Source organism: Stegodyphus dumicola, chromosome 12 (assembly GCF_044657685.1).
Source record: "Stegodyphus dumicola isolate Sdum_Otavi_A_Nest chromosome 12, ASM4465768v1".
NCBI lineage: Eukaryota > Metazoa > Arthropoda > Arachnida > Araneae > Eresidae > Stegodyphus > Stegodyphus dumicola.
Window position 1 is genome coordinate 119,020,256 of NC_140779.1, and position 24,888 is coordinate 119,045,143.

Below are 24,888 nucleotides of genomic sequence, written 5' to 3' on the forward strand. Positions count from 1 at the left end.
TCAGAGCAATAATTATGATTTGCCGCCCAACCGGTGTAGTGGTTAGCATCCCTGACTGCCGTGCCGAAGGGCCCGCGATCGAATCCCAGAGAAGGTATGGATGTTTGCAAATGTATAGTGTCCGTACTCTAAATATGTGGCGAGCCTAAAGTCCTCTCGAGAGGTTGGTAGTAGGGGAAGAGTGGTGAGAGACCCAAGGACCCTTCTTCCCAGAATGCTCTCCATGAAAATTGTGAGCGGAACTGATCTAAGTCGCACAGTCCTATAAAGTGCTCAAGGCTGTTGCCAACGACAGACGTTATGTTGCGCTCCTTGCCACGAGGAATTATGTGGGCCTGGGCTGACTGTACGTCAGATAAGTGAGTATTAGCAACAATAACAACAACAACTATAATTATAATTTAGTTTACTTAGAACATCCCTTATTTTTATTTTAAATGTGGTCTTTCTTCACATGCATGGGAAACTTCACATTTGAAGCTTTTGCAGACACATAAACTTGCTCTCCTTCAACTTCAGTATGGGCTATATATATGCATAGAAAGCTTTAAATTTAAAACTTTTATCGCAGACACTAATCAACATGCAGAAAACGCGTGGATACAGTTTCCACCAATTCATCTTTAAGAATATTCAGAGGACTAGAAGAATGGACAGATTTAAAGGAAAAATAAATGCAGGCTTCGATAATTCAAAGGGTTATAACGCTTGTTAGCAGACGGATTAGTCTTTAGATTCATTTATCGATCCAAGTAAAATCATTATACTAAATTTCAGCTGGAATGAGACCCTTTGGCAAAGTCCTTCATTAACACGGTACTTAAATGGAATTCTATCTCACTAGATGGATATTCTTAGAGCGAGAGCGAATCACAGCAAATTTTGAAATGGCAATAATTTCCATTATTTAGTAATCACAACATTAATTCACAGATCTAGGTACTGGTTTTGATTCCAGTTCTGATCTAAATATTGGTTGGTAAATCTTCTAAATTTATAAGTGAGAACAAAGGTGTCTTCCACTACCATTTTTTAAAATTAAATCTATGACCTAATATTTTACATTCCATATCATCTGGTTTCATGTTTGGAATGCAAATATTTTAATTCTTATTTAATTTGAAATCATCCAGAAATAAAAACAAAAAGAAATATTAGAAAATAAACATTCTTTTATTTTCTTGCGGTTAGGGATAACTTCTTAATACTTTCCTGTAGGAAAATATAAGAATACTCATAAACGGAAACTATCGAATTTTGCTCTATTTTATTCAATTAAACAATTGAGAAATAATTTGAATTGCCATTTCTACGTTAAGTCCGAATAATTTTAAGAAAGAAAATTTTAATTAGGAACATTTAACACGTTTTTGGCTTTCTCACTCAAACCTCATTAGGATTAAAAATATTTTTAATATTATTATTTTTAATTATTATATTAAGCAAAAATCAACCGCTTAATTCGCTTAATTTCATAGCAAGAATTTGTATGCTTTACAAGAAGATAGGCACAGACTTCCTGTTCTTCAAGAAAAAGTATTCTGGTTTTGAAGAAAATTCAGCCAGATAGCCAGATAGCGCTAGAAGTGTCTCTCTGCTCAAACTGAGTAGTGCAAAAAGAAGTTTTCTAAACACTGTTCCTTACCGGATTCAGATTTCCTTTTTCCTTCCAACTTTCTGCATTCAAACTATCAAATGAAGATTTGATTGATCAGAAACACGTTTTCTCACTATCTAAAATTAGACATCCATTCTTCCTCAGATGATGTGAAATTTTTGTGCCCGAAAAATATTTAGTGAAAATTTGGCATTCCATTAAGTAATTAAATAAATTATACTGAAATTCATATTGATTGTTATCATTCTTACAGAATTATAAATCGAAAGTCAAATGCCATTTAGGAATTCACAGCCTTACTGTAGGAATTTTTGTTTTCGATGCTAAAAGAACTTGAGAATCAAATTACATACGTACTCTTGATTTTCAACAAGCGTTTGAAACTTTTCATAAATTTTCCTACCAAATAAATAATTATAAACTTTATTCAAAATTTACGACGCTTCATCCATACATTTGTAATAATATTGTTATTGTACACGTGGTATTTAGAATTTTTAACTTTTCTTTATTTCTCCGTTATATTATTTTAAAATTATGTAGTGTTATTATAATCGCAATCACCCTATTTTTAATTTCCCATATACATATCTTTTACTTTAAATTTAATTATTTTTATATCTCATAGATATTGCAAATTTTGTTTAATTTTCCGCCTGGTATTTCTGTAACATAGCCATAATATTTCAGTGCATTCTAACCCATCAGCGTCTTAAGCTGTGCCTTCATTCAACATGCTTATAAATTTGCTAGTACTTCATTGTTTTAGTTTTTAAAATTAATTTTCAGCATATATGATACACTTAAATCCAACTCTTTGTAATACCGCTGATTATTGTTAATATTAATTCAGTTCTGATAAATATTAGAAATGCACTGTGATAATTCCTTCAGCTAGACAGAAAAATTTTAGTTTTGTAAACTGAAATTTGTTCTACTTCTGTTGTTGGGGTTATCAGTCTCACTTGTCTGTCGATGGTCAGCACAAGCCCACGGCATTGATCCTGGAGGAGTCAAATCGGCCTGCGCGCAAGGGCGTTGAGCCCCTATAGGTGACAGCCAGACTTTAGTTTAGTTTTCCCCCAGTTTCGAGAGACAGCATTCCCGGGAGGACACGGCTCCAAGGATCTCGTACTTCTCTTCCTCTACCACCAAATTCTCGAGGACTTTTGGCTTCACGCATATTTAGAGTGGCCCCATGCCGCACAGTCGCTCTGCATTTGCAAAAATCTATCCTTCTCCGGGATTTGGACCCGAGCCCTTCGATACGGCAGTAAGAATCACTTGATTGGGTGGCAAGAGCAAGTGTGATTAACCCATGTATTCTTTCACGTCGTTTAACCTTTTCAGGCCGGGGCTTTGGTAGCAGTAAAAGCTACCAAAGGACGGGGAATCTTGAACCGAATGCTTTCCCCCCTTTAAGAAATCACCTCCTATTTGCAACGAAGATTCTTGTGTGTAGTTTAATGGATTCTCACAGGGGTGCATCTATGTCGCAAAAGGAAGATCTTTGAAAGAGATAAGTGGTTAAAACCCCTGGAACGTCAAATTTGACATTTCACCCCACTTTTCAGCCTGGAAAATAAGGGAAAAAGACATGGCCACTAAAGTGAACTACCCCATCTTTTCAAAGAGAGAACTCTATAGCCACTATGAAGGCCTTCTCGTCTTCAAAAGGTTAATATTTTCTGAGATTGCCTTAATGCGAACTAGAAAATTTCATTTCATTTAAGCATTAAGTTTGATAGCAAACAAATTTAAGTATTATTCCCTAATAATACCTAACAATATTCTTAACAATAATTAAATACCTTCTGGTAAGACCCGCGTAACGCTAGAGGGCTCTAAGAGCGCCTTGAGTGTGTTCAGATAGTAGTTGATGGAAGATGTGACGCAGTGATGATGTGTGATTTCTGAGATTGTGATATTATATTTAATTAAATCAATTTATATTTCATTGATTCCTGATTTATTGATATTTGATGTGATATGATGATTGCTGGAACCACCACAATATTGAAAGTTGGATGACTACTGAATCTTCAAACCACTGATGCGCACCTTCATTATTGTTTTGAACAAATTTCAGGCAATAAAAAACGTAAGTTTAAAATTAACTTTGCCGATTTACATATCAATAGAAATAGCTTTGCTTGATGTGCTTAATCTCGGTTGTCTGATATCACAATAAGCCCACGAAATTCATCGTTGCATGGATGCAAGATTGCACCTGCCGTTGGCAAATGTCTTGGCCACCATACAGGTGATGTACGACTTTGCTTATTTCCGTCCCTTATTTCGATAAAGAACACACTGGAAGGACGGGTCTGAGGATCTTCCACTCTCTTTCGCCTGTCTCTCGATAGGACTTTAGGCTGGCCGCATATTTAGAGCGTGCTGTAATACAAGCGAACTTCCGAGATAGAAAATAATCAAACCAATGCATTCTTAATATTTATTTTAAAACATAAACAAAAATTTCTTGGTTATATAAATGAAGGCAGAACTACAGAACTTACACCTTTGGTATTTATGTATGTATCACACAAAAGCTCTTTTTTATCTTTTTTGTTTTCGTCCCATGGAAACCACACAAGAGGGGGGTGTCCTTAACGAGTTTGTTTCTTGATCACTTTCCAGCCATTTCGTCGAACACTCGGAGTATGCTCCCATGAGAACAGGGTGTTCTCTAATATAAATCTGACGTTTCATCAGAACTGAGGATTGTTACAGCGCGCCCTTACTGCACAGATACTATACATTTACACACATCCAGGCCTTCTTCGGGATTCGAACCCGGGAACTTCGGTACGGTAGTCAGTGTCACTAACCACTATGCTAAATGGTGGCTCTTCTACTCCTTTGGTAGCAAAATAAAATGATTTCAGTGAAACGTTCTTTTTGATCCGATGTTATTTGATACTCAGTGAAAGTTAAACTACTAAATAACCCTTGAAAATATTTTAATGTTTAATATGTGACCGTTAAAATTTTTAATGTAAAAGTCAGTTATCAACTATTGTGGAATTAAGAATGGTATGCATTCCTTCACGATTCTATAAAATGAATTTAAAGCGTGGAAAACATTAATCTCTGTCCTTTAAATTCAACCAGAAATGCGGCATTTGGTCAAGACAAGGCCCAGATTAAATTTTCCTTCCGCTTTCAACAGGCACTACTTTGAATATCGTTGCCAGGACACCTGTGTGGGATATCATACGCGATTCAAGCTCAGGCACGTGCAAAAGAGTTTATTTAATACCACGTCATGCGCTTAGAATTAATTATTTGCGGGAGTTTTAATTAGAAATTTTGCTGCAGATCTTTCTGAATCCGATGTCCTTCAAAGCTCCGAATCTTCATTTACATATCAAATTTAACTTGAAAGTTTAATTCGCAGTATCCTTGGGAGTACCTTTTTTTGCGTGAAAATACCTTTGGGAAAGAGGAAAGAGAATAGAATTTTAATGTTACGTAGAAAATGAGCGGGGTTTATTCAACTGCTGATGGAAGTTACCGAAATGTGAAATTATTTATACTAAAAATACTTCATATGATATTTGTTTCTCTATCTTTATTTATTTCGTTGTTTTTACGTTAAGGGAAACATTTAGATCATTTCAGTACAAAAGAATAGTAGCCACTTATCTGCGTAGTTCAAAAATAAAGATTAAATTTTACGACAAAGTTGTTAATATTGGTAATAGGTTTCATATACCATGTTTTGTTGAAATAATGAATAAAAATTAAAGTTTATATTTAAATAAAATTTATACAGTTAATAAAGTTTTGCTGAAATCGAAACAACCCCTCCTGCAGTGACAGTTTTCGCATTAGAAACCTCACCAGCGCGTGCATAAAGAATGATAACGTTGGTTTTGCAATTTATTTAAGCTCAACTGAACACTCTTGTGACGAAAAATTCCCTAATACAACCACATTTGGAAATGCTCAAAAAGTTCTTCTAAGTACCTCATCACATGATAGACCCAATCTGGTTTGGGATCCCACGCATGTGGGAATAGCTGAGAACGAAGCAGCGGACTTGAGAGCTAAATCTGCAGCTACCGATCCTAATCGACTCGAAAACCGAGTAATATTTGTAATAATAAACCAATAATAGCCACAGTCATATTTGAAGAGAATTACGTTAAATTATCTGGTACAAGAGTGGCGAAAAAGATGGAATGGTAAAAATACAGGAAGAAGGACTTACCTGTTCTTCCTAAAAATTTTATTTATTTCAAAGACACATACATAGTCGAGAACAGACACAATTTTTCACAGGCCATGGTCCCTTCCCCCATTACCTTCATAGATTTGGAAAATGAGACACAGACTCATGTGAATATAGAGAGTTAGATGATCCAGATCACTACCTTTTCAACTGTCAAGCGCAAAAAAGGAGCACCTAAAAATTCCTAGCAGTGCCTACTGGTCGGTCGCAGATAGACCCCAGAAAGCACGTGGAAATAAGCACGGCAAATCCGCTGATTGAAAACGTTATCAGACTCTGTGTAGTAAAATATTAAAAACGCGCGAGTGCACTGGCAGATTCGGCATAACACATTTTACAATCTGTAGTGAAGGCAGTCGCTATAGCAACAGGGTTAGTATATTTCCAATAGGAGCAAAACAAGGGTTGCCATTTCATCTTTAAATATTCCAAGATGGCAAACTGAAAAGTAAATCGTCAAGATTCATGGGTCAAGTCTCGTTTCTACGACAACAGACAGCTGCAGACTAACTGGCGAGAGCTTTTCTTATGATAGGCAGACCGAACAGTAATAATGATACTCTTTTTAAAGCTACCACACCCTCAATATTAGTTGCAATTCCTGAACGTATCATCACAAAGGTACTAGAAATATGTAGAAGGTGTTTACACGTTTTTGTAACGCTTTTGCAGAGATTTATACATAAACAAGCCTTAAAATTTAATTTTCTACTATTTCAGTCTGATAGTCCTTTTGTTGAACAATCATATTACATTTTAATTTACAAAATAAGACTCATTTTCTTAAAACATTTTATTCCACTCCTCCTTTACAAGCTTTCAGAGTTTATCCAATGTTTCGGGATGCCGCTTATAAAGAACTTTTTTTAAAAGTCCAGATGCACAGTAATCCACAGGAGATAGTTTTAAAAAATAGAGCAGTAGATTTAGAGGCATGCCTTGGAGCTGTATCCTGATGGAACTTAACATAGTGAAGATTGCTTGGGTGAGGAAATGGAATATCGTCTTTAAAATTAGATGTTAAAACATAGATAGTAATCCAAATTAATTTTGACGTTTTTTTTTTTTTTTTTTTTTTTTTTTTCTACTTTCCTTATTTTAAATTTTCCATTATAAGAGAATCTAGTAACAGCCATAAAACAATTAGAAAAATGTTCCTTGTTTTCTCTGAACTAATATATTAAGTCTTTTGCTCCTCTTTTTCAATAGTAAACCTTTTTTTTTATTGCAATGACATAATCCTCATCAAGTGTAACTATATATTTCCATTTTTCACCTGCCAAGTAATTTTCATACAGCAATCTGCACATAGTCTTACGCTGAGAAACATGTTTCGGCGTTAGGCGATCAACATTAGGTTTTTTTTTCTTTGATTAGCTTTAAATCAGCTTTTATAATTTTGTTCACAGTTCCTACAGAGATATTTAAGGATTCTGCAATAGCTCTTTCGAGGGATGGATTTTTCTTTAAAACATGAGATGCCACTTTAGATTGAAGAAGACCTGTACGTAGTTGAACTCGGTGCTAAATGAAATATTGTCTTATGATTAAACTGTAATTTTTTCAAAATTTATTGAATTTCACTAACCACTGATTACAAACATAGCTAACATCTTAAAGTTTTTAACTCCTATTTAAACAAATGTTATTATAGCGAATAATTTATCATAAGGTAGCGCTCTAGTTATGTCTTCTTAGAAGGGATATGATCCTGCAGAATATTTCAAAAAATATTGCAGTGCAACAATGAGTGCAAACAATTTCCCATGTTTTACATTAAAAGAAAAATAGAAATTCCCTTCTAACTAGTTTAATCACTCCATGGGAACAGACTACTAGAGTTTTGCATTTCATTTCATCTCTAGCACAGCTTTGAAAGTCCTTTTTACTTCATTGTATGAAATAACGAAAATACTGTAATTGCCAAAAAATTATTAGTATGATATTTCAAAGGAAATTTCCATTTTGTTCGTTCTCCAATCCATTTGGATTAATTTTTTTGGTCACATCTGTATACAAGCAAACACTAATCCCATATTTTCCTAATATTCACTTTTCAACTCTTCATCTCTTTGATCTTTTACATCTATAACACTAATAATCTTTAATGTTATTAATCTACTTCATCTTTAATTATATATTATTTTATGTTTATCATCATACTGTCAGATTATAATGCATTATATATTTTTTTAACGCATTTCAGTTTCACTAACTTTACTATCAGATAGTGGTTTTACTTCTATTTAATACTAGTAATATTATTGTTGAAATTTTTATTACTATTACATTTATTATTTCATATATTGATGATAACATTTATGTTAATCATAATAACATTTACATTTAATTATCCTTATTATAGTTTTGTATTATGAGTATTAGTGTTGTAGTTAACTCTGTACTTTAGTTATAAAGATTTATAGCTGTAATATTTCAACATTTATAAAAAGTTCAATATTAATCATCTTTCCCAAGTTTTACACTTTTCAACTTACTATCTATTCACCTCCTTCTCTTAGCACTTACCTTAAATATCTTTTCTTCAATAAATTTATAATACCCCTTTACCTATTATTGTATTATTATTAATTATAATACTTCTTTTCTCATAACTATAAGATTATTCCTTAAGTATAATATTATTAGTTAGAAGATTATTTAATATAAGATTGTTAATATTTTTATTATTTCATTTATTATTTACGTGTAGTATATCTTTAATATTTATATCTAGTCTACATTTGACATTCTTCTGAATTTATTTAATGTTTATTCTATATTTAGTATTTTTCTCATTCTTTTTTAATTTGGCTTAATTATTTCTAAATCATATATCTTTAAATGTATAATGACATTTTATATTATATAATTTAGTTATTCTTCAGAATTAATATATAAAAATCAGTAAACACAAATTTTCAACTTAACTAACAATTCTCTAAATATTTATGTTATGAGCTTTATTGTAAACATTGCCATCTATGTAAACACCACAAGACCTGTATAATATGTCTCTGTATGTCATATGTATATTTGCACAACCATTGTAACTTTGTAAAATTTTATTTCAAATAAATACTGCTGATAGCGGATGGTAGATAGTTTCCATCAATAGAGCACAAAAGCTGAAAGTCGTAATGATGGTGCAGTTGCTCCTGTCTCCTGTATACACAGACAGAATAAAGGACTCTTGTGTCCTAAAACGGATTTAGGTACTAGATTCAAAAGGGATTTTTTTGGCAATGTCTCTATTTCCGTACGTACGCAGGTATATATGTATGTATGTATGCATACATGTATGCATATATGTGTGTATGTGTCTCGCATAAGTTATAAACGATTAGCCGTAGAAAGTTGAAATTTTATATATATTGAACTTCTACAACATCTAGTTGTGCACCACACATTTTTATTTGAACAAGCAGTACCAAACGTATATACTCGAATTTTCTCACTTAATTAACCGATCCCTCGAGGCAAGTCGAAAATGACATCAAAAACTGCAAATTTCCAAATTAAATACTCCGATCAATCATGGAGACGGAAAACCGCATTAAAAGTTAGAATTTGTCGAAAAGTAAATTGTTTTTAAATTTGACATTGCTAAAACATGAATAATTTCACCCCCCTAACCCGGCCTTTATTTTCGAAATCGTTGGTCGGAGTCATACACTTCCAATTACAAAAGTATATTAAATGACGAAATTATTCATGTTTTAGCAATGTCAAATTTAAAAACATTTAATGCAGTCTTCCGTCTCTATGATTGATCGGAGTATTTAATTTCAAAATTTGCACTTTTTGATTTCATTTTCGACTTGCCTCGAGGGATCGGTTAATTAAGTGAGAAAATTCGAGTAAATAAGTTTAAATGAGGCGCATCAAAAATTGTGTATAATTTAATAGGCCGTACAACGAAGGCATGGGGCATAACACATCATATTTTTTTATTTTTGTGTTTACGAACGCATAAATGCGCACAACTATAAAATCAGTTTTTAGAACTATTAAGCCACGAAGCATTTTAAAGAATTTTTAATTATAAGGTTTTAAGAATTGACAGTTTCATTTTTTTATGATAAAATTCCTGTATTTAATGAATGACGATTAATTGAAATAAATAATAAGAAGAATCTTCCTGACTATCACGTAAGCCTTTTTGGTAATTGAAACGAGACGCTGGAAGCTACTGGAAGGATAGGAATACATATGAAATTTTAAATTAGAAGCTTTCAATAATATTAGTTATCAATTACTGCTAGCTCATTCTGCATTTGCGGGAAATTTCAGCAATTCGTTTCTCGGCGATTGCAAAGAGCAAATCTTGATAATCTCGCCGACTTAGCATTTCTCTCGCTGACAACGACAGACACTAATATCCGAATGCATGACATAACCAGACCGAAGGAAAATCCTTTCTGGATTCCCAAAAATTCCTTCCATCCTTTAATGCTGCCCACTGATGGTCTTAGCAGGGAAATAATCCCGGGTATCTGGATTGAATGTTTCTCTCGTCTGCAGACTCGGCAATGATAAGATTAGCGAGGTATTTATATCTGGTATTGCCAGACAACCTCTTCTCTGAGTTCCAGAAGCCCGATGATTCATTTCTTGGAGCACTCACCTGAGTGATGTGATATAACTATCCACGGATTAACTTATTCTGCTGCCGTGCATAATTTTAAAATTTATTAAAGTTTTTCAATGAAACATTTTTGAAGATGTATAGACTTCTCTTTAATTGAGTAAAAAATGTTTTATAATGGCTGGCAATGCAGTCTAATACTGTTTCACGTGTCATTTCTAACTCAGCTCGGTTAGGGTATAATTTAGGAAATTATAATGCTACGAAATATAAATAGCTTTAAATTTTAGTACGTTATAAATCATTGAAATGATAACCTAATTTCTAATTCAGATCGTTTAGGATATAACTTAGGGAATAACGATATTATGTTTTAGGAACAGCTTTAAATTTTAGTATGTACGAAGCATTAAAATAATAACCTAATTTATATATTACCGGTAAAAGTTCATTTGGAGAGACATTAAAACTTAAATTACTAAAAAACATTTAGAGTCATTAAGTTATATCGATGCAAGGAGGTGAAAAATGTGTAGCGCTGTCACCAGGCTTCGAACTTCGGAATACGTGCCGAGCGTGGTTGCAATTGCACCACGGAAGCATGCGGAAAGGAGGGTGAAAATACCTTTCTTCCCCTACTGGCGAGCACTTACCTATAGGGGCATTGCGAATCCTAAGGACAGAAGTGGTGGCCATTTATTGTGGAGGCACCTAATAGGCGGCCACCGTTACCACCTATGAAGGGGCAGGTAATTTTACAGCCATACTTTCTCCGAGATTCGAACCCGAGCGCGATCAGGCTCTCCTAACCACTATACCGTCTGGGCGGCGGGAGAAAATACATTATATACTCTCTCTTTTTAAAGGGCGACTGGGGATTAGGGGACCCATTCGGCAAATTCTGGTAGTAGCGAATGATAATCCACCACTTTTTAGTTCGGCCGCACGAATACGCGTCGAGAATACTTCCAGTTACCTCCCGAAGTCATGTGGAAAGGAGGTAGAGAATACCTTATAAATCTCATAAGCAAACGTCTATAATAGAAAAAAAATCAATTTTATTGCTGGCTAAAATCAGTTATAGATAAGACTGCCATTGCAGGAAATCTATAAATGCTACCTTATATAATCTTTGGTTTCATGCCTGCATCATTTTATCCACTCGTTATTTCGCGAATTTTTACATCTATATGTACTCTGTTTTAAAAGGCTGCTAATTTTGGTAAGAAGTCCGTATTTGAAATCTTCTAGAGCAGTGTGTCTTAACTGTTTTCAAGTGGGGGACACTTTTGTATTCTTCTGACCGCCTTATTCTTGTCTTTCGAAGGCAATTTTTTAGCACATGTTATCTACTAACAGGGCACTTAATATTTAAAAATACAGTTACATAAAAACCATTTAAATTCATATCACTGTTAAGTCATTGATAGAAAATTTATATTAATTTTCAATAATTCAAGGCTATTAAAGTTTGCATAATCTTCACTTTTTTAACTGAAAGTTAAATAAATGTTGGTACTCGCATTAATGAGATGGATGAGCATGTCGATTTTGCACAGCTGTTCTGTGTTTAAATGCGGTAAGTAGTGAAGTCTGAGATTTGCATATACATCAAATCGATTTCCGTACTTTGCAAACTCAGTTATAATTTCTAGAGCACAGTTGTGCAGTTCAAATATATTCCTGTGTTATTGGTAATGAGCTGAGCGGCGCTAGGAGAGCAACGAAACGATAGCGAGAAGCACCGCAATCATAGTGCATTAAATCCCTCTTTTGTTACAAAGATTAGAATGGAAAGGCTGGTAGCCGATAAATATAATTTCATATGATAATAGCCGATAAATATAATTTCAAATGATTGCCATATGTATTTCCAAACTCTCCGATTTTTTAAAGAAACTTTGAGAAACCATATGTATTTCCATACTCTTATAGACTTAAAGCCATGACAGCCATGTGTATTTACAAACTCTGAGAAAGTCTGATATATGCAATAATTTATTTTTATGCAATTAATTTACTTATTTATTATTATTTATTTATTAATTAATTTTTCTGTCGTCTTTGGAAATCTGGAAGAAATACAGGGGAAGGCTTCGAGAATTCTTTGTGGCCTGCGAATTGAGAAACTCTTTTCTAAAGAATTCTCTTCCGAATTATCTAACTATTATAAAAGGATTTCTAGTATTTAGATACAATTTTAAATTTCCGAAATTCTTGTAATTTCTGTCGAGTTTGTTTTGCAGTTTAAGTTTCTTTATGGAATCAAGGTATGATTATAATCATTTCGCCAGATATAGTAGTTGGCTGCCTTTTCTCATTAGTAACGTGCTGTAACACTTCTCTTATTCTTAAATTTCTTAATTATCTTAATTAGGAGTCGAAAAGCACATGAATAGTGATGCTACAAATGTGTGGGAACTGCTATTATTTAATACGCACTTCAAGGTCGTAGCGACCCTCCTCTCATTTACGACCATAAAGCGTGCAGTCTGACTGCATAAGGGGATTTTAGCAAATTACCGTCTTCTAAATAACGCACTATAATATGTTATTAACGGTAAGAACATTAATGAGTTTTACTTTTCTTTTTATTTTAAATAACATATTACGCTGTAGAGTACAAAAGCTACATTTCTTCATCTCTCACTATTTAATGGATTAACTGAAAAATGTCGCAATCCCTTACTTTTATAGATACCAAGAGATAGAATGTTTTAATGTGCAATATATTTTAAATTAAGTTACCTACTATAAGAGTTTATAATGCATAACATTGTATAACATTCTTTAGTATTACTTAAAGGTTAACAATCTTTTACTTGCTTAAGTGGAGGAGTCATTAGGTCATTTTGAAGCAGGAGACGAGAAAAATGTACAGTGTCTTCACCCGGGACTCGAACCTTGGACCTTCCGAATAAACGTCGAGTGTGCTTCCATTTATACCATGAAGGCATGCAGAAAGAAAAGGGAAAATACCTTATAAAGTTATAAATTAAATAGAACCATAATTATACATATTACACGAATATTCATTTTTCTACACCAGTCTTGGAATTTATTACTCATGGATGGGTATTGTAACAACATTTGGCAATTTGGCAAAAATGTCAGTTGAAGAAATTTCAGCATCTGGTAAACGGAAGACAGCAACGACAGTGCAAAGTACTTAATGTGGAAACTGTTACTGTAACTAAGATTATGTAAGAGGGCCGTCTAGATTAGGGTGTGGTCAGATGAGATGAGACGTGAACGATAGTGAGGACAGACGTGTCCCTAGTGTTTTAACGATTATTCTTTTTAATTTCCTTTTCATTCTAATTTAAATAAATAAATCCTAGTTTAACTTCGTGAGTTTGTAGTTATGCTTATCATCAATCCTTCTCCATATTTTGGTGTCGTGTGGTCAGACGAGATGAGACGTGAACGATAGTGAGGACAGACGTGTCCAAAGTGTTTTGAAGATTATTCTTTTTACTTTTCTTTTCATTCTAATGTAAATAAATAAATCCTAGTTTAACTTCATGAGTTTGTAGTTATGCTTATCATCCATCCTTCCCCATATTAATGTGACAGTTTTTGCAGCGCTTGGGTAAAGAGAGATTGTCTTTTGAAATGCACAAGCTATCGTACTACATCAGCTCCATTTCAGAGGTGAGTTCTACTTATTCCGAGAAAGTAACCATTTGCGGAAATTTAACCCCATTACCAGATGCATTTGTACTCAGTTCGTGTTCTTAGTATAAATTTCTTGGCAAAAAGAACTACGCCATTTTTATATGAGTAAACGCAATGGGGATTAACATAGCATAATATTTTATGAGCAGAGCCAGCTATTAAGTAAAAGCATTCCTCTCTCGAGCTCGAGGTTATATTACGTTTATGGTTTTTTCTACAGGCCATCTCCCTTAGTTCTATCTCTTTCAAAAAATCAGATTATTTTCGAAGAATTTCCTCTCTGTTACATGATCATTGAGGAATTTTAAATGTACTAAATTTCCTCGGGGATTTTTCGATAATGGAAAAGGCGAGAGTCCATTTTATACAATAACTCACAACAAGTGATATTATATGCTTCTTTACTATGCCCTTAAAAATGAGAAAAATAAATATGACCTCTCTGCCGTAAAGAAAAATGTGTGGATTTTACATATCTGATGCATTTTGAGTGCAATGTAAAATGACATCGCACGTGGCAATCAGATTATAAACTACTCTTGCAAAATTTTTTTTTGCAGGAATAAAATTATTTTCTTTGTGAAGCTTTTATATCAGATTTATTTCTTTCGTGTTTACGACATTTATATTGACCGAAAGAGCTTTTGAGAAAGAAATTATTGTCTAATATGCTGCGATTTTCTAAGTTCTTCTCTTAATGTTAATGATCCGACGTTTATATTTGCAAATGGATTAGGACAGTGGTCTCAAACTTGTATTGCATGCGACCCGAATGCAGGATATGAAAAGAGCTGACGAGTCGGATTTTTTTTAAATGCAAAGTTTCATTAACAGAATAAAAGTACCTTAAATTAATTTTAAACTTCGCTTATTAAGTATTTATCGAAACATAAATAAACAGTAATAATATCTGTAGAGAGAAAAATTTAGATTTTTACAATTTCCTGTGTGAAAGCTAATCGGTAACTGTAAGACATTTTTGTTGGTTACACTTCTTAATTCAAATATATGTGGGATGAGGTTAGGATCAAAATAGAGGAAAGCAGTGGCACTTTAAAGATATTTAATAATGAAAGAATAAACCTGATTATGGTATGTACAGAGTGAAAAGACTTAAAATAAAAAGTTCGATTCATCATGAAACGGAATTACATCATCAGGCAATATTTTCGAGCGGCATAGTTCAGCTCCAGCCATCGCCACGTCATAACCTCATCGGAATGGAATTCTCTCTATTTCCTCACGCAGCTTGAAGAAGTATCTCGCTGCTGTAGCTGTTGCCAGATTTAGGAAAAGGCGGATGAGTTGTAGGAACCAATGTCCACATATATGGACAGTTAATGTTAAATTCTTAGACTGACATTTCTTTCAGATAACTCAACATATATAAAGTAATTAAATAATTTACTTTAACTTAAACTAAGAATATTATGAAAGTTTGTAATGGTTTTAGAGAACATTTACCAACTGCGACAAAACTTGATAATAATAACGACAACCTAATCTCTGTATACATATATATGTATATATAAGTAATAGAACAAACTTAGAAGTAATGAACAGCATGAATGTTGACTTCGTAGAAAGCTAGATCCATCATGAATAATAAACTGGCAGCCGAAGCAGTTTAAATCTTCATTTTATAACAGTAAACATGTTGCGGACACAAACAAATTGGCACATCATTTGTACCAATTTACATTTTTGATAACTTTGCAGTAAAAAAGAAGCAGCATTCAGCAGACCCGTTAGGCCGAAGAGTAAAGAGCAGAAGGGTTAAGTTCACGATAAAATTATAATTCAGTTAGTTTTGGTTCTCAGTGAATTTTGATTGGATAATTAATACTGCTATAAAATTATTATTGCCTGTTTGAGTTTATTACTGGCTGTCAAATTAAAATTGCATGTGCACCGAATGAACGATATGAAAACAGCTCATTTGTCAGAATTTGGTTTTTAACAAAAGAGTTTCATTAACAAAGTAAAAATAGTTTATTTTTTTAGTTTTGGTTAATTCAGATTGAGTTAGTTTTGGTTCTCAATGCAGTTTGATGGGATAATTAATAATCTGCTGTAAAATTATTATTGACTCTTTTTTAGTTTCATTTACATCATCAGAATTATGTAAGAATCATAAGGCATGGATAAATATCGAAATGACGCACTGCAAATAGAGATTACTATTTTTAGAATACAGAGGGGAAATTAATTTATATTGTTAATTTAAATGTAATTTATCTTTTATATATTTGACTAATGTTTCTTACACACACACACACACACACACACACACACCACACACACACACACACATATATATATATATATATGTAAATAATTATACACTTCAATATTTCTTACTATAGCTTGACATTCGATTGTGATAAATTTTACAATAGAGAAAAATTACTGAAATTTATCTTCACCCCCTGTTGTAGACACTTATTGGTCAAATAGATTTTTGTCTGGGACTGCAGAGGCTTAATGGTCAAATGGATTCACTTTTCACTAATTTTCAGCTGTGAATATAAAAGTTGTTCACTTAACTTTACTCCCAAACATAGTAATTATTCTTAGTGCAAAAATTCCTAACATAGCTTATTTACTTTTTGACAAGTGAGAGGAAATTTAATATAAAAAAAAGTTTCAGATTTTAAATTACGAGAGGTGTTTTTTAAACTTTTTGTGTTTTACCTTTATTTATTAAATATCAAGTTCTTCGCACTTAAACCATAAAATTCAGTTCAACAGCAATAGTCCAAAATAATTTTGAAATGAGCGTATCCTTTAGGATTTCCGATACAGTCTCCCGTGCTGGAGATAATTTTTTTTAATACAACGCTGCCATTGCTCGCTTTGAAAGCCTTGAATTTGTTAATCAAAAATTCGTTAAAGTTTTACAAAATATGAAATCGATAATAAAACAAATTCCAAATTTCAAATTTGGGCTTTCACATACTCATATTTGCAGCAGGATTACATCATTCAAAATTGGATGACTCTGGTTATCACTGTTTTATCACAATACGAGAAACATACACACATTTATGCATATTCTGGATTATTTAATTTCTTTAAATATAATACAGAGCGATTATATTCGCTGGCAACACTTTTAAAAGTGAAACAACGCTTGTAGTGAATCGGCGGAAAATGCCAAAACAAAACTAACAGTCCTTCTGCGCAAATTGCCCCTTTGGTCTAAAAATGTGTATCTTCAGTTCTTTGAATAAGATTTCTGTCACTTTTAAATAAATTAGCACTATTTATTGAGTTTTTGATAAGTTTTAGTGGAAATAAAATAATGTAAACTCGTATATCAAATAACAAAATTTTAAAATCTTTGCAACACCGTATTTGCAAGAAAAGCGTAACTGAAATCCTTTCGATGGCCGCAGAAAGTTGCTAATTGTTCCGCATGCTGCTCGCGGACGTCAGTTTGACAACAGTTGTTTGACACACACGCCTACGCAATGCCCGCGTATTATTCCAAAACCTCGATGCATACAGAAGCAATGTAAGCAAGGCAGAGTGAAAAGAAAAGGAATTTTAATTTAGTTTACAAACTTTATGAAGACAATATTTTATCGTCAGATCTAGTGTATATTATTAAAAGATTCAGTTTCTTAATCATTTGCTTGTTGCGGGTTCTAAGCACACTAGATCGTGAATTTATCAGTTGCACTGGTACAATTACTTAAGAATTTAAGACATTAACATTGCGCTACGCTCGAAAGCAAAAAAGTGTCCAAGTTAATTAAATCTTCACTTTCGTTCCTGATAAACCCAAAGTTTTCAAGGAAAACTTTGGGTTATAATTTGGTTTTAAAGAATGTTGAGAAAAGAGATTTTAAAGTGTTAATTTCTGCCCTCAGGCAAGATAACTTAATTAACAAATCACTTATGTCACCTTAAGCTACCCTTTCTTGAAACTTGTTGAGTGCCATACATTATCGATTAATACTAATTTTTTAGAATAAGTAATGCTTATAGCCTTCTCATCTCTTAATCCGAAAGTAAAAAAATTAAAGTTTGTGACATTTAAGAACTGAATATTTTAAGAGACTCAAACATGCGATATAAGCAAATTAACTTATTAAGAAATTTCATCAATCTCTTTCTGAAGTATAATTTCAAACTTCAGTCATTTTCTTAACAATACGTAAAGTGAGTGCGATTCGTAAAGTGTAACAGTTTAACTGTTATTTGACTATGGCAAAGCACTCTAGGGCTATCTGCTTAACAAGAGGGATGCTTTCGTGGGGTACTTTCTAAAGGATATTGTCTCATATACACGTTGCAGATGGGGAAAACCACGGAAACGTCCATGCAGCCAGCTAATTCGGCTGAAATCGAACCTAGGTCGAACTACCAGTGGTCAGCGATTTTACCGCTTGGCCGCTCGTGGGTCTTGAGCAGCAGTGCAGCCAATATGTTAATTTATTTCCAGACTTTCGAACTTTTGTATTTTCTCCCGTTGTTGAATTTAACAGTTTATTACTTATTTTTATTATTGGCTTATTCTGATGTATTATGACACACAAATAGCTTACGAACTTGTTTTACTTTAAAACTATCAATTATGCTATCATTAATAGATTCGACACTTGTTGGAAGTCCTACTGTTTCCGAAGATGGGGACAGCCAAGTTTCTAAAGACATAACCAGTGCTAAGGCATCCCAGCCAGAAGCTTCACAAAATGAAGACTCGGTGGTCTTTGGAAAGAGGAGGAGGACCATCTCTTTCAACGATTCTAATTCGGGGTCTTCCAAGTCGTCAAGACTTTTTAAATGTCCGTATTGCAGTTATTCTTCAGATAAGAAAGCTAGTCTCACCAGGCATGTGCGAATGCACGGGACATCTCCCAGCGTAGATGGACACTGCGAAATACCCGTGGCTACACCTCCCATGGCACGCTATTGCGCAAATTGTGATATACAGTTCGCCTCATACAAGAACTATCAGGTAAGAGCAGTCTTAGGTTAAGAAGTTAATGTATGGCAAATTGTGAAATGGTTGAGAATATAATAAGATCTAAAGTTTTAAAACATGACCTTTGAAATGGGCAAAAAGCGCTTAATACAATACATTATATTGTAGCATTTTACTAGATTTTGTTAGCATGTATCGATCAATCTAAAGCACAAAACTTTGTCACAATGCTTTCTGATGAATTATGCATTATTGATTGTTACTTGCCAGTAAAGTTTAATGAATTGTTTAATTATATTTCATTTCAATTTGCATGAACTTCGAACGTTAATTTAACAGATCATTGAGAAAAGTTCGTCTTTTTGTCTGTTTTTCAATGAAATTATGAAAAATGTTAGATTAATGTTAAGAATGTAGAATTGAAGTAAAGTAGTGGAAAGAATTATGTGAAAAGTCGAAAGAAATATTAGATAATTTTGAAAATGCTTCTAAATATTTAATGAATACTTTGATATTATTAAGCGGATTTGTTATAAAACTTACATGCAGCCATTCAAAGAAATAAACTATTGTATAATTTACGAAATTTTGTGTTGATTTTTAAAGGAGAACAACTTATTTACGTTGCTGTTTTTATTATTTAATGTTTTACTACTGTGTTAAGTGCTTTTGAATAGGACTTAATTTTACGTAACAATAGCATTACACGTGTATAAGTTGTTATGTAAATAGGAGCTTCCCTGCCACCCAATGGATAGTGGTTAGTAACACTCAGTACCGTACTAGATGGGCCCGGAGAAGGCATGGATGTTTTAATGTGCAGCGTCTTTGCAGCATAGGGCATTTTAAGTATATCGCGAACCGAAAGTCATCTCGTGTGGTTTGGTGGTAGGCATGGGAGACCTTCGGATAGTTCTCTAGGATATTCTCCCTACAGAATGGGGTGGAACTGGGCAAAATCGTACTGCCCCCTAAATGGCTTCCAAAGCTTTTGCCAACGACAGAAGCAGTCTAGTACACTTTGCCATGTTAAATTGCATTCGCTTGTTCTGATTAGATGAGACAAGTGAGATTAGTTATAACAGCGACAAAACACTTGAGCTCTCGTTGTTAGTTCATTTTTATGTTTGCAAACATTTTTTAACAAAGAGAGAACCGAGATTATTCTATTTAGATTGAAACCCAATTCCTTCTGACGTTGTGTCGACAACATAATTTTAACTCGACATGTTTCTAATAAGTTACCGAAAGAATCATAATTTTAAAAGGGAGGAAGTAAAATTAGGTAAAGGAAGAAATAAAATTAGTTAAGAAGTTAAACTGGAAAGTAAGAAAAAGTGGCTGCTACACCACAATAAGAAATGATAATAGTAGATTTAAAAATAAATTTTGGCATAACCTTTTAAACTAAAACATAAAAATTCAATTAATTTAAAAGACAATTAAAAGTAAGGAAATAAAATTACGGTATAAAGATAAGTCGTCGTATTCATTAAAGTAAAAACGGAAGTGCAAATTTCTTAACAAAACTGAAAATAAGATAAGTAAAATATTTTGTAAAATGTGCAACAACGCAAGTTTGTATGTGTTTAATCAAAGCAAGTTACTGTACCTGTTTATGCGTATTAGATTCTAAATTTTGATTCTAGAAACTAGAATTTGGTATGTTTACAGAGTAAGAGGGATAATACTTTAATTCTTTCATCTGAGATTGCGCGAAAAGGGCATAAGATCAAAAGCCATCAGCTGAAGTATTCAGAGAGTAGATGGGAGAATAAACGAAGTGTAGGCCCATTGTCTCTACGTCATTCAAGGAGTAGGAAAGAAATGGACAAAAGGGGGGAAGTTCCTTAAGCATTTCTTAATTAAAGACGATGTCAAAGTTTTGCCTTCTGCTGCTAAGCTGTAAAATTTAGCTTTACAACTAAGATCAAATTCCTTCAAGGATCCTTTTCTTCAAATCTTAAATGGAGTTGTGTTTTTGGTGTAAAGGAAGCTGCTGAAAATTCTCTAAAATTTTTATACTTTTCTTCTTTCAATCTCTTAACATCACTGCAGGAAACGGAAGTCCAAATTAAGAAAATATATTTATAAATAATTTTAATGACTGAAAAGTAACAACATTGCTTATTTAATTTAAAATTAGAAAGACCAAAAAAAAAAAAAAAGTGCGAGTTGTTATATGTACCCTATTTGTTTCTGAAAATTTGGATGCTGGAGCAGTTTGCTTATTCATTTTGGGTATATTTTTATTAAGAAACACACATTATAGATTAAGCTTCTGATGAATGAAATTTCTGACGTGCCGAGTTACTTTTTCATTCTAAATATCCTTCCTAAATATGTATATCTCTACAATGTGGCTCAAAACCACCACGTAAAGATTTTAAGTACAGATTTTAAGTATGTTTAATATGTTACTATACGTTATAGTAGAAAATGCTACAGTAAACGTGTTCAAGGTAAAGTAAGTAAAAATCGCGCACCAAAATTTTATCATTAATAAAAATTTGATGTACAGGCAACAGCAAATTACAGCTGCAGTGGAAACAACTGCATGCCGAGAATGGAAAGCCATGACTTTAACATAGCATTGCTTTCGACTTGGTGGAGGGAAGACTGATTATCATGGTAATTCCCCGGGGAAGAAAACCATGTGAAAAATCTCGCAGTAACATTAATACGGCAACACCAGTGAGGGCCGTAAAGAGTTTGAAACGGCTAAGAATCTTTGAGGCACCAATGCGAGTCTTGTTGGTACTGTCATTTCATTCTTCAGTTTTAGAACTTGATTTTCCATTGGCATCGTCTCATTTACCTTACCTTGATTTCCCACACACCATTTCATTTACTTTGAAGTCACTCTATAAGACCAAACTCTAGCCATGTTTTTGATTCTACTTGTATATTGTATTTCAGAATTTGCAAAGCTTAGATCTACAAATCTCATTAAGACGGAAGCAAACGCATTGTCATATATTTTAACTCAGCTTCATGGAAAAATTAGTTTTATTCATATTTAATAGAAAATTTCATTAAAATATTAAAAAAGCGCGATTTCGTCAGTCATCAGATTTAGTGAACTGAGTGCAATTCTTATAAATTTCTAGAGATGATTCAGTATTCCTTATTTAGTGTTATTAATTTTAAAATCTGCAATTTGAAATTTTTATGATTAAATGCAGATTTCATGTTTTGCTTTAATAAACAACTTTTTATATCAATAAAAGCTACTTTTAAAAATCTTTTTCATTATTATTATTCTAATATGAAAAATTCGAGAGGTTTGAAATTTTAACTGTTGTTAATTTAATAGTTTTCATAACTTATTTTTATAGGAAATGAATACTTTTCTCTAAAGTGAATGATATGCATTTCAGGTACACAAAGAGTATTATTGCAATACACGCCATGTTCACAAATCCATTGCTTCATCCCCATCACCTAATGTAAGTGTTCAACCGCAACAAAATCAACAACAGTTGACATCCTCGTCTCATTCCTCCCAGCCAAGATCACCAGAAAATGCATCCGGTCAGTCTGACACAAATGCGAAGGGTTATAACAGTATGGTTTTGAATCAACCGTTGTACGCTGCCATATCTACAAGCCCTCTCATTCTAGTACCATGCTCCTACGTTGCGGGTGGTGGACTGTCTCCAGCAGCTGGTTTGATACCAGCCGGAAACATTATCATACCAAATCCATCATCTTCCCCTGATGCGAATTCCGAGGCCCAAGGTCCAAATGTGATTCCAACTTACACAGTAATGCCCGGTTCTGCTACAGATTTGAACACGGTCCCGTCCCCAAGTGCGGCAGAGGATGGGACCAAAGATGACGCAAAATTGCCAAAGACTCCCAAGGATAAAGAGCCGAAGTTAGAACCACCTAAAAGTCCGAAAGAAAGAAGTAAAGAGGACACCGAGAAACCACTGGATTTGAGCTTTAGGAAACGGGATGCAGATGCGAAACCTAGTTCTGGAAAGGTAGCAACAGATTCAGGTAATTTTCAAAAGTTACTAATATATCTGTGATAATTACTTACATTATAAGACATATAACGCCAGTTAACATTGCCCAGATTTAAGCACGCTAAAGATATTTGCTAAGATAGCCATTACCATGTAAGTGAATCGATAAATACCAGGTTATTTCGCTTGTAAGGTCTCTTTATGTTGTTTAACCAATTAGTTTACGTTTTGGATCTTTACTGTCACTTCTGCCTTCCATTTTCCCACCCTATCGCGTGCATCTAAGGTGAGGTTTCTAGATTGCAAGGCAGAGCGTGTTCTAGTACCTGTCGAGGCCATGTTACTGGGTTGCTAGAACAGATACGATTTGCAGTCTTCGGCCTTGTATTATAATTATCGATAATTGAATATCCATGCCGGTTAAAGTTTGAGCCAATTTCGAGTCAAATGATTTGTGTAGCCTTCAGCTACTAGCTAGTTTGAATTAAAATTTTGCATTTGAACTTATATACTTTAAGTTATTTTTCCACAAGTGGTTGGCGGAGTTGTAAGTGCCAAGTGTGTCTTCTGTTCTTATTGAATTTGAAATAAAGGGTCTTGTGCACCCTTTTCAAGTTTCAGTTGCTATTTTAGACTTAGTGATAATTCACTGCTAGTCTGTCTAAAGTTTAGTTACAGTCAGTGATTGCAAAGAAAATTTCTAAATTTTATAAGTTCTTAAATAAAGTCTTTATTCTTTCATTTTTTTACTCCTTTATTTATTTTGACTTGTTAAATTAAAATTAGATGATCATATGTATTTGAAATTTTTACTTTCATAAAGTCTACAATAGATTACAACTTTCATATAGTCTACAATAGATTACAACTTTCATATAGTCTACAATAGATTGGCATTTCAATATTCGATATTCTCTTTTTGACCAACCATAACGTTGGACATCAGATACATAGTGCATCGTTAACTTCTTAATAAGTCAACTTTCTCTGGCTACGATCAATTTAGGGTCACGTTGGTAAAACTCTCTCATTGAAGTTGAAATTTTTGTTTTTCGTAAGCAGATTTGGGAGTCCCGCAAAATAAAATATATTGCCACTAGAGGGAATATTTATTGAAAACCTCGTGTTGAAGAGACTCAGTGAAATATACATGCAGGTGTATCTTAAATAATCAAGTCTTTGCTTTAATAAATAAAGGCACAAATCTCTTTGCTGTACTTATATAGTAATAGATCACACACTGTGCAATAAACCCTTATTCCAGCCAGAAAGTTGGAAACAAACAATGAGAGTGGTAAAAAAATAGTAATAGATTAGATATGTTAGAAAAAAAAAACAAACAAACAATTGTTGGAAAACAAACAATGAGAGTGGGAAAAAAACTGGCAATTATAGTAATTGTTTTACATTACATATTATTGCCTCAGATCTTAGCATCAGTGACACCACAAGTAGTTTTCAACACCTATTTTATATTACATGCTTAAAATTATCAAAACCTTATAAAGATATACAAATTTATAATGTAATAAATATTAAATAACAAACATATATGTTGAAAAATAAAATAATTTAGGCAAAATTCCAAATTAAAAAACAAACTCAGATAATTGTTATACCTGCATTGGCACTTTCTGATTATCCGCACCTCCACAAAACGTTTTCAACTCATTGACGACTTTATGAATTCACGAGAAATGTTTGCTAAATTATCTTACGTATCTTACGTCTTATAATTATCTTAATTTTTATCTGCTTTTTATTATCTGCCATTTTCAACAACTCCGTTTTAAATACGACATTTTGAGTTTTGTACCCCTGGGAGAATAATCCTTAAACTCATATATCATAGCTGAGTAG

The 24,888-nt window shown here is 33.3% G+C and overlaps 1 protein-coding gene across 1 annotated transcript in view; it reads left to right on the plus strand.

Annotated features, from left to right (window-relative positions):
* Positions 1–24,888, plus strand: part of LOC118192605 (zinc finger protein ush-like) — a 373,369-nt gene that overhangs the window by 334,498 nt on the left and 13,983 nt on the right. The window contains exons 7-8 of the mRNA XM_085806890.1: positions 18,720–19,087; positions 22,435–23,059. Coding sequence (XP_085663016.1) covers positions 18,720–19,087; positions 22,435–23,059 — 993 coding nt within the window. The remainder of the gene's footprint in view (positions 1–18,719; positions 19,088–22,434; positions 23,060–24,888) is intronic.